General features: G+C 43.5%; 1 protein-coding gene across 2 annotated transcripts in view; it reads right to left on the bottom strand.

Annotated features, from left to right (window-relative positions):
* Positions 1–289: 289 nt before the first annotated feature.
* Positions 290–11,551, bottom strand: part of TBC1D23 (TBC1 domain family member 23) — a 57,193-nt gene continuing 45,931 nt past the window's right edge. For both annotated transcript variants that reach the window (XM_067546146.1, XM_067546147.1), the window contains 4 exons: positions 11,110–11,198; positions 3,674–3,809; positions 2,281–2,475; positions 290–1,053 (listed from right to left, as the gene is read on the bottom strand). In XM_067546146.1, coding sequence (XP_067402247.1) covers positions 972–1,053; positions 2,281–2,475; positions 3,674–3,809; positions 11,110–11,198 — 502 coding nt within the window. In that variant the 3' untranslated portion in view covers positions 290–971. The remainder of the gene's footprint in view (positions 1,054–2,280; positions 2,476–3,673; positions 3,810–11,109; positions 11,199–11,551) is intronic.

The following is an 11,551-nucleotide window of genomic DNA, read 5'->3' as shown; positions in this document are numbered from 1 at the left end:
TAACACACACAGTTATCACGTGCTTTGACCACTTTGCTTTATTTGCGTGTGTTAATCTTGTTGCAGAACACACCTTCAAGTTAGTACAAATCCATCTGTGCTGAACTGAAGGTTTTTGAAATGACAGCCGAAACAATATATTTTATTCAATATTTCACTTTCACCTCAATCTGTTGTGTGAAGCATGAAGTCTAATTTCACTTGCTCAAAAGCACTCACACATTTGTACAATAGTAATACTGCCTCAAGCCATGAAACATTAAATTTGCATAATTACAAAATCATAACCCTGTGGTAAGTTTTTTTTATTCTTGTATACAGTTCAGTCTGGTATTTAAAAACAGTCATTTAATCATTCAAATTATTTTACCTGATAGTGCACAGTAGATTTAAAAAACAAACAAACCCAACATCTTTGTTTCCCCCTCCACAGTATGGTTTGCATTTTTCAGTCACCTGGAGTTGAAGACTGAATTGTGTTCAAGTCATTTTGAGAGGAGGAAGTAGTATTATTGAGCTTTTGTCTCTTCTGATTACAAACCTAAGGACTGATAACAATATTTGATACTAGGCAAAACCAAATGTACAGGCACTGGGCTTTAGACATTGACTTCTAATTCGCAAGGTTAATTAAGACACTTCAACTATTTTTCCATACCTGAAAGAGCTGCATTCCTTTCATATAGTTCTTCACAACTGAACTGCTACATTAAAGCTGATTTAAAAAAACCTGACCTTTATAATAAACAAACTTTGAAAAAACAAAATTGTTAAACAAAAATAAAGAACTGAAAACTTGCTCAGAAAATAATAATTTACCCTATTTTAAGCCTGCTACTCAGGCATTCCCATCAGCAAACAGATGTTCTGTTAGGTTAGTATTCCACTGGAAATCAGTTATTGTGTGTCCACATACAGTATCTTGGTTGCCTCTTTTCTTTTTAAACCATTATCTTAAAAGTTTTTTGTTATTAGTTTTCCAATGCATCCAGAACTTTCATGATCTGTTGTTTTATAGCTTTAGTAGCATCACCTGCATTTGGAATCAAATACCTTTAAAAGAGAAAAAAACATCGTTAACACACTGTACAGCTTTCTATGCCAATCATAAAAACTGATGTCTGAATTTATCCTCTAGTTTAGTCTCAGTAAGAAAAATCCCCTCTCCCCTCTTAAAATGTAAAACTATTGGGCAAATAGTAATATCTTTCACAGTAGTAATAAAAGGAAATTTTCTTCATGTGAATTCAGTGCTGATGAAAAGTATTGGGCTAAGAACCCTAGAGATTGAAGCCCTTTACTTGTTCATAGAAAGGTGAAACATGGGCAACAGCAGGGCAGGCTTTCGCCATACTTTACTCCACCAATGCACCTCAATCCTAATCTGGAGAGACTTCTATGGGCAAAAGAATCGTTCATTTTCCATCCCCACCATTAAGTTCTTGCTTACTGTAAAGAAGCTGCGAATGAAGTAGTGAATTAGTGCCATGTGTGATGGTGTTTTTTGTGGTGTGGACAATTTACTGCTGGGAACTGGACCAATACCACCCAACTTATTTCACACAGGACACCAAACAGGCATCAGATGGTAGTAACTTTTAGTCACTATAGATCTAGGTAAAAAACCTTTCCAAAACAAGACACTTCACTGCACATAGCTTCTACCCTGTGGAGAGGATGAGAGAACCACCAACTTCTGACATATGTTAGTCACATTATTTAATGCACTACTGTAAGGCGCCTTGATACTAAGGTGATGAGTGCAGTATAAAAATCAATATAGAATAGATTTTCCATCAGCAATCTACAGGTGAAAGGCTCTGTATTATATTACTAATTTTAGCTGTCCTATCCCCTTGTGGACAATTTTAAAAATAATCCATCAATACTGACATTGAGAAAAATTAGAAGTTTAAAGGAACATCTTTCAGTACCAAAAAAAAAAAAAAGTAGCTCCTCTTTTTAACTTGTTCACTCTCAAGTACATGTCTTGTGGAACACAAGCTTTACAGATTGTCTTTGGAACAAAATTAATCTAAGGCTATCATTTTGGGTCTGATCCCAACTCCACTGAAGTCAGCGAAAGCTTATGCCCGCAGAAATTTGTTAGTCTTTAAGGTGCTATAGGACTCTCGTTGTTTTCAAAAATAATTAGTTAACTTTGGACCTGATTCTGGAAGTGCCAAGTGCCTCTGATTCCCACTGAAATCAAAGGCAGTAGACAGCACTCCGTACCTCACAGGATGAGCCCTTTGTTTGTGATCAGTACATAATTCTTACCTTTCAACTGCCAAAATTTCTATGCCTGCAGTACCGCTGTTTCCATATTTAAAGGTGATTAGTTCAGGGTGTTTCTTCTTGGATGTAATTTTAACTACAGAGTTTAGTGCCTGACGAGACTGTATGTAAGCCAATCCTCTTCGTGACGGAATCTCCCTCAAACAGTACATGTGTGTTGCAGTTACTAAGAGATGACTTTAAGAAGAGAAAGTTTACCAACAAATGGAGTAACTGTCAAATACACAAAGTTAAATATTTAAGATAATTCACACTATGATCTAGCTAACAGTTTTCAAATTCCAACAGTTTTATATTTATGCAGCATCTTTAATTCAGAAGAATTCCTAAACACTTTACAATTTTTTCTCAGAACTGTAATGCAAGCACTTCTGAAGTCAAACATGGCAGCTGTTTAATAACAGAAAGGAACACCACAGTTTATCAATGAACCCTGACATTGTGCAGACTCTTAGAATTAATAGCTAACATGTATACCAGACAGCCAACTCATAGGTCCTGATCCTGCATCCTATGCATATGCATAAGTATTTGCAGCTTTGGGGCTCTATCATCCTAGCTCAAATTCTGAGAGGAGATTGTTTTTGTTTTTTTCCCCCTGAATGAACTTTTCAAGTAGTTTAAATGCATAGTTCTTTGGAACTATAACAAAATGCAATAGTAAAACATAACTGACTGCAGTCTCTGATCAAATTCTAGAGTTTTATCTTCCACAAGATTCTTTTTAATTAAAAAAAAAGAAAAAAGGGTCTCTCTCTCTCTCTATAAATAAAAAAGCAAAACACAACTTAAAGCAACTTGGTGTTTTGAACAAAGCACACAATGCTTTACACTACAGCTCAGCTTTGTAAGGTCCCTACTACAGTCACACTCTTTGGGTCAGCTAAGGGAATATGCAGTATGTATCATGATCCAATACCTCTTAACGACCAGATAAAAAGGTCACTTGAAACTGTGTCCTGATTTAGAGATAGCAGTACCTCTGCAATACATCCTTGTGGGGATATTGACATGGACAGAGTATAGCCACACTTGGATATCTGGGGCACCCAATGCTGGTAATAAACCCAAACTTATTGAGAGTATTTTCTGACACAACTTGTTTTGCAAGGAAGACAGTAGTGCTATTATTTCTATTGTAATCATAGCACACGCTACTGTAATCTAACACATGCTGTAGAAACAGTTAAGGAGCATGTTTGTACAGCACCTAGCACCATGATAAGGGCTCCTAAGCACTGTGACAATACAAATAATAAATACCAAAGCTTTTAGTTACAGGCTCAGATACTTATTTCTTACGTACAATATCCAGAAACAATTTAACACCATTGTTAGATTTTCATACTTTTAAGAATAAACAATACTTTAGTACCTAGGAAACATGTGTCCATTTTCTTTCACTTCATTACAGGGGAAATGATGCTTTACATCTGGTTTATTTATCCATGTGTGGATGTTTACTACCTCTTTTCGGTCATCATCTGACATTGAGGAGCTATCAATTTCATCTGTATGGAAAAGAAAATGCTGACTTTTACACAGACAGAACTTCTGTCACCTCTTCAACATTTACAATGTTATTGCTTATTTAAAAGAACAACAATTAAGTTTCATGTCCCAATTAGAACACTGAGGAATCCAAACAGTATGTTTGGTGCTAAACCATAAAAGTGTAAGGAAAAAACGGTTACTAACTTTTCATAACTGTTCTTTGAGATGTGTTGCTCATGTCGATTCCATGTTAGATATGTGCGTGCCCATGTGAATGGCTGCCGGAGACTTTTTGCCTTAGCAGTATCTATTGGGCCAGCTCTTGCGCCCTCTGGAGCCCCACACTCAAACTGTGGTACATGAAGCGCTGCTGGCCCTGCGCGCCCTCGGTTCCTTCTTGCTGTTAACTCCGACAATGGGGACGGAGGGCGGATCATGGAATGGACATGAGCAATACATCTCGAAGAACATCAGTTATGAAAGATTAGTAACTGTTTTTATTTCTTCGAGGGCTTGCTCATGTCGATTCCATGTTAGGTGACTCTCAAGCAGTATACTTGGAAGCGGGCTTGGAGTTCATGGATGTGCCAATTGTAACAGTGCTGTGTCAAAGCTGGCATCATTTCATGCCTGCTGGGTGATGGCATAATGGGTCGTGAAAGTATGGACAGAAGACAGAGTAGTGGCTTTGCAGATATCTTAGATCAGCACCTGAGCCAGGAAGGCTGCCAGCGATGCCTGTGCCCTGGTAGAGTGGGCTGTTATGATCGCTGGTGGGGGCACCTTAGCTTGCTCATAGCAGAACTTAATGCAAGAGGTTATCCACGAGGAGATCCTCTGGGAGGACACTGGCAGGTCTTTCATTCTGTCTGCTACTGCAATAAAGATTTGGGTCGACCTGCAGAAAGGTTTTGTCCTTTTGATGTAGAAGGCCAAGGCATGTCTAACATCCAGGGTGTACAACCTAGTTCGGGAAGAACACAGGTAGGAATGTATTCTGATTATTGTGGAATTGCGAAACTACCTTTGGTAAGAAGGCTGGGTGGGAACACAGCTGGACCTTGTCCTTTCCTGAGAATCACCATACATGGTGTTCTGTAAGCACCCTGATCTCGGAGACCCTTCGCGCTGAGGTAACTGAAAACAGGAAGGATATCTTCCAGGAGAGAAGCAAGAGAGAGCAGGAAGCTAATGGCTCAAAGAGAGGACCCATGAGCCTGGATCGCACTAAGTTCAGGTCCCAGGGTGGTACTAGATCCCTGACTGAGGGTAAAGTCACTCCAGTCCCTTCAGGAACCTGATCACCATGCTGTGGGAAAAGACTGATTTACCTTGAATTGGAAGATGTAAAGCCAAAATAGCTGCCCAATGGACCTTTAAAGATGAGAGGGCTAAACCTTGTTGCTTGAGATGTAATAGGTAGTCCAATATGTCCTGAATTGATATCTGGATAGGGGACCGGCTATGGTCTATGGCCCAACAGGAAAACCTCCTCCATTTGGCCAGGTATGTTGCTCTGGTGGAAGGTTTTCTCTGCCCATGAGGATCTGTTGAACTTGCAATGAGCAAGCCTGCTCTTCTGCACCCAGCCATGCAGTAACTACACAGCCAAGTGAAAGGATGTCAGGTCTGGATGCAACAACTGGCTGTGGTCCTGAGAGAGGAGGTCCAGCCGAAGAGGAAGCTATATGGGGGTGTTGCCATGAGCTTCAGTAATGTGCAGAACCAGTGCTGTCGTGGCCAAGCAGGGGCCATCAGAATCACAGTCGCCCTGTCCCACTTGATTTTCAGAAGAACCTTGTGAACTAAGGGTATTGGCGGGAAGGCACAGAACAGTGGGAGCAGGAAGGCGTCAGATAGAAAGCCCTTGGAGCGAGCAGAATCAGTGGCACTTCCTATTCTTCCTGGAACTGAACAGATCCACTTGGGGAGTTCCCCACCTCTGGAAGATCATGGCAGCAATCTCTAGGTGTAGAGACCTCCCGTAGCAAGAGGAAAAAAAGCTGCTGAGGAGATCCGCCAGCACATTCCTGGCACCTGGGAGGTGGACGGCCATGATTGAGTATTGTTCTGCACACAAAGGTCCCACAAGTGGAGGGCTTCTTGGCACAAGGCTGATGAATGGCCCCTCCCTGCTTGTTGATGTAGAACATTGTGATAGTGTTGTCAGTTAGGATCTGGACCACTTTGCCCGACAGGTAAGGAAGGAATGCCTGACAAGCCAGCCGAAATGCCTTGAGCTCCTTGACATTTGTATGGAGAAAGAGATGCTTTTGGGACCAGTGCCCCCGCATGCTGAGATTGTTGAGGTGGGCTCCCCATCCTAAATCCAAAGCATTGGAGATCAGCATCACCAAGGGTAATAGACCTTCCAAGGGCATCCCCTTCAACACTGAATGAGGTTTTGTCCACCAGGTAAGGGTAGACAGAATGCGTGGGGGAATTGCGACTATGATGTCCAAACTGTGCCTGTTCAGGGTGAAGACTGACGCCAGCCACGAATGCAGAGTGTCTGAGGTGGAGATGTGCATGTTGGACCACGTAAGTACAAGCTGCAATGTGGCCTAGAAGCTTGAGACACATCCGGGCGGTTGTGAGGGGATGGGTTTCCACAAGATGAGATCTGTCAAGATTTGAAACCAGAGCTCTGGAAGAAACACTGACCTGTGTGGAGTCGAGGACCGCTCCTATAAATTCCATCTGTTGGACAGGGGATAGAATCGATTTTTCCTCATTTATGAGCAGGCCCAGATGTTGGCAAGTGGCTCATACCATATTAAGATGGTGCTAGGCCTGGGCTTGGGACTTGACCTTGATGAACCAGTCGTCAAGGTTAGGATAGATATGTACCCGTTAATGCCTCAGGTAAGCAGCCAGTACTGCTATCCACTTTGTGAAGACCTGTGGGAGGATGAAAGGCCAAACAGTAATGCCATAAACTGATAATGGCGTTTGCCCACTACAAAACAGAGGAACTTGGTGTGTCTATCAAAAATTGAGATGTGAAAATAAGCATCTTTTAGGTCGAGGGCTGCATACAAGTTGCCTGGATCCAAAGATGGGATGAGAGAGGCCAGGGAGACTATGCAGAACTTCAACTTCTTGAGATACTTGTTGAGGTGACGCAGCACTAGGATAGGCCTGAGGCTTCCTTTGGCCTTCGGGATAAGGTAGTATCGGGAATAGAACCCCTTTCCTTTCATACCTTGAGGGACTTCTCCACTGCCCCTACTCGCAGAAGGGTTTCCACTTCCTGAATGAGAAGTTACTTGTGAGAAGGGTCCGTGAAGAGGGATGGGAAAGGAGGGTGGGAGGAGGGTATATTGAGGAGAACTGCAGGGTATATCCAGTTGATATAGTGTTGAGGACCCAAAAGTCTGATGTTATCTGGGCCATGCAGCACAGAAGGGGACTGGGAGGTTGAGGAATAGAAGGGAAATTGGATCCTGTGCTCTGACTGGGGTGCCATCCATGGACACACCCTCAAAATAACTGGCCCAAGCCACCCTGATGGTGTGAGGGGCCTGACTGGATCGCAGAGGAGGGAGGGTTTGTGCAGTGATGCTATTTTTGTTTGTCCTGTTACAGGACCCCTGTCTTGACCGCACCAAGAACCTGGGCAGAAGCTGCGAGGGACGAAACTGCCTCCAGAAAGACTGGGGAGTATACAACCCCAGTAAGTGCAAGGTGGCCATAGAATCTTTCAGGCCATGCAGCCTGGTGTCAGTGTGCTCTGAAAATAGAGCATTGCCCTAGAAAGGAAGGTCCTGAACTGATTGCTGCACTTTCTGGGATAGGCCCAAGGATCCAACCAGGAGCACCGCCGCATCGACATTACAGAGGCCATTGATCTGCCCGCTGAATCAGTGGCATCCAATGCTGACTGGAGAGAGGCTCTAGCTACCGCCTTCCCCTCCTCCACAATGGACACGAACGCCTGCCTGGTCTCTTGAGGCCGGGAGTCCTTGAATTTAGTAACTGAATCCCAGATGTTGTAATTGTATCTCCCCAGTTATGCCTGCTGGTTAGAGATCCACAGTTGTAGACTGGCTGTGGAATAAATCTTTCTTCCAAACAAGTCCAGTTTATTTGTGTCCTTATTTTAGTTTGGCCCTGCCTGTCCCTTTCATTCATTGGAGCCACCACCAGGGATCCCGGGGGTGGGTGCAAGAACAAGTACTCATAGCCCTTAGCTTGGACATATTTCTTTTCGGCCCATTTTGAAGTTGATGGCAGGGAAGATGGTGTCTGCCACAGGGCTTTGGCCACCTTTAGCACCCCATCGTGAATAGGAAGCGCTATTCTAGCCAGTGTTGTGGCAGCTGAGAAATCAAATGAGCTGTCCGTAGGCTCCAAGAGCTCCTCAGCCTCCAGACGCAAGTTGGAGGCCACGCTTTGAAGGCACTCCTGATGGACTCAGAAATTGTCTGTTTGCATTGGGAGGGCTGCACCGGTGACAGCCTCATCTGGTGACGATGGGGGATGACTGCGACTGGGAGTGGGAGTGCTACCTACTCTTCCCTCCACTGAAGCTGCCTCCACCACTAGGTCCAGGTGCTGGCAACAGGTCTGAATCCCACATCGGAGCTGTCGGTGCTACGGGTTGCTTCTTGGACGTGGTTCCAGCTGACTAGTGGGAAAATGACCTTGACATCATTGGGATCTCTCATGGGTTCCAGTATGGCCACTGAGTTGGTCACTGAACTTGCAGGAAGCGGGGCCAGGTATCCAGCGACTGGCGCCACATCTCCGGTGAGCACTGCCGCAATGACAGTGATTGGTACCGGGGTGATCTGCAGCAATGGTACATGACTGATGACTCCTTGTCTGGAGACCATGACCGAGCAGCTGAGACTGGGATTGAGAGGGTGGGGACCACATTCTTCGTGCAGGTGACCTGGGCCAGCATGTTGTAGACCGGTGCCAAGATTCTGGGGAAATGGCACCGTCGACTGGCCATAGAGATGGCCCCATTGACAGTTTTCCCCTGGACGTGCGTGCCTTGACTGGCTCAGTTGCACTGACCAAAGTACTCAGGGTGGGTGGCACCCGGAGGGCCATAAGGTCCCTAGCTGCTTGAAATGCCTCCAGAGTAGATGGCACCATGAGGTGGAGGAGCCCCCTTCCGTTCCCAGGAGTCAGGGTGGATCCCTCAATGGGTTCTCCACCCTGGGAGGAGTTATCTCCAGCCACCCTTCTGCAGGCAACTGGCCTGACATGGGTCCTTTTCCCAATCCCACCTTCTTGTTTTCTTCAGTGTGGGAGAGTGTCTGCTCGCTGCGTCTTTTGCTGGTCTTCGGCACCAGCAAAAGTGACTGGCACCGGAAGGGGCTCTGTGCCAGAAGGGCACTGTGCACAGACGCTGATGTGCTCGGCTCCTATTCCAAGTAGGTTGGTTCGGAGGCCAGTTTGAGTTCTGCTTCCATCAATAGCGCTTTAAGGCAGATATCCCTGTCCTTGTTGGTTCATGGTTGAAAGCCCTTATAAATTTTAAATTTGCCCCTGACGTGTCTCTCTCCTAAACACTTCAGGCAACTCTCATGAGGGTCATTTAGTGGAAAGGGCTTATGATGACACATGGAATACAGCTTGAAGCCCAGGGAACGGGGCATGCCCCGCCTGGGGTGGACGTCCCTAGGGGGCCACTAATCCTAACTTTCTTAATTAACAAAACTAAATTGTATACAACAAACAAAGGCAAACTACAAATTGAGGCTCTTGCTATCACAAAGAAAGTAGCTCCTGCAACTGGCGGAAAGAAGGAATGGAGGGGGTTCAGGGCAGTGGCACCTCAGATACTGCGGCATGAGCGCGTGGCTCCAGAGGATGCCAGAGCCGGCCCTATGGACACTGATATGGCAAAAAATCTCCAGCAGCAATGTATGTGGGCACACACACACACACCTAACATGGAGAGCAAGCACTCAAAGAACCACCCATTATCTGAAAGCAGTGAGCCCTACTAAGTCCAATCTTGCATCCACATTTCAGTTCTCATCTCCATTCTTTTAATTACTCTTTTTCAAAGCTATTTTTGCATGCTCTTGTTAGAATGTGGTTTACTTCAATGCAATTTAGAGTTGTATGCACATCTACATCTAAAAAGGTAATTTCTTAAGAAGGGACAGTGAAGTTAGAAGTAATGGGACAAATTTTGCTCTCAATTACACATTGTAAAGCCAGAGTTACTGCACTGAAGTCAATGGTATAAAAATTGTGTTTGTTTTTTGTTCTTCTGCACCGGCAGAATGTACTTGTACAATGTTGGTTTCATTTATACTGCAGTATTTGTTTTAAAAAAGAATGTTACATTTAAAAAAATCCAAAAAGGCAATTGTTAAATAATTTTTATTCAAAATAGGAAAATACTATAAACAAAGCCTTATTTTGGACCTAAATTACTGATCATATCCATTTTATATACCCTAGTCAGTAACACCACATCCTCAAACGGAAATGGCAGAAACGTTTCACAGGGTGTTTGCAAATATAAGTATGGAAAGAGTTTTTTGGGGGACAAGAACACACTGACAGAATTTACTGATCTATCTGACAGTGGAAAAGCTTGTGCCCATCCTGATGGGAGCTATAGGATTACAGCACTCCATGACTGAATCAGTGATACAGTAGGTACACATCTAAGAACTGTTCAAACAGGACTACATTAGTGCGAACTAGAAACCTTTTAGGTTGTGCCTGCAGCATCCACACAGGAGTTAAAGCACATTACTTTGGTGTGCACTGCTATTCACACCCCCGTAGTACAAACTGCAGGGCAGTGTATACACATAGCTTAACTGCCAACCAAGCAGACAACCTAGGATCTGACAATCAAATTGGATTTTTTCCCCTTCTTGATCATTGTCACCAACAACAAAAGGTATTGCAGGCCAGAGCGTGTAACCTCAGTAGAGGTTCACAGGGTTGAACAGGTATAACTGATGACAGATGTGGGCTTGCAAGACCTTTATTACTGGTAACAATGAGTGAAAAAGAGAATGCAGCTTGACTGTCAGATCCCAAGATCAATTTGCAGAGTTGGCAGTTAAGAAAAAATAAAACTCTTCAGGCAGAGACTCTCTACCATTCTGTATGTCTAGCACAATTGGGTCTTGGTTTTGCTTGGTTGTTAAGCACCTCTGTAACAAATGTGATTAATAATAAGAATAATTATTTAAAAATATTTTTGTAAACTGAAAATATTGAATCTGTAGTTAATGATAGACACCAATGGTACTTAATCAAATAGAAAAGGGGTTATATGGTATTTGTCTAAATTAAGGGGATTTCAGATAAGAATAGAGTTTCCTACTGTACCTGTATCATATTCTTCTTCATCTCCAATGCTGAATACTGGTTTTACACCACGGTAGGGTTTTCCCAATCTGTCACTGCTGCTAACATGCCTGTTGGAATAGGGAAAAAGAGGGAGAAAGAAAAATAATCTTAAGATCCAATGGTACAACATTTCCTACAGCAGCATGCAATAGCAAAATGTGACAGTATCTGTGCAGCCAGAGAGGAATCCAGTTTCATAAAGTCTACTACAAAAAAGCTGGGAGTGGCCCAGCAAGCACCAGATTAGTAAAAACAGAGAATGGGTTATTTGCCAGGCTGAACACTTGTAAGGATTGTACTGAAAAACAGGTAGTCCTGCATCTTACATAACATTTCTAACAATTCTCTCGAATAACAAAAATATACTAAAAATTCAGAACACTTAAAGAGGTGCTTAGAAATACACAGCAGAGCACTTTAG

The sequence above is a fragment of the Emydura macquarii genome, unplaced genomic scaffold (assembly GCF_026122565.2).
Source record: "Emydura macquarii macquarii isolate MOO-44397 ecotype Brisbane River unplaced genomic scaffold, CSIRO-AGI_Emac_v2 contig_1119, whole genome shotgun sequence".
Lineage (NCBI taxonomy): Eukaryota > Metazoa > Chordata > Testudines > Chelidae > Emydura > Emydura macquarii.
Note: the sequence above shows the minus strand (reverse complement) of the source record. Positions and strands in the feature narration are given on the sequence as shown.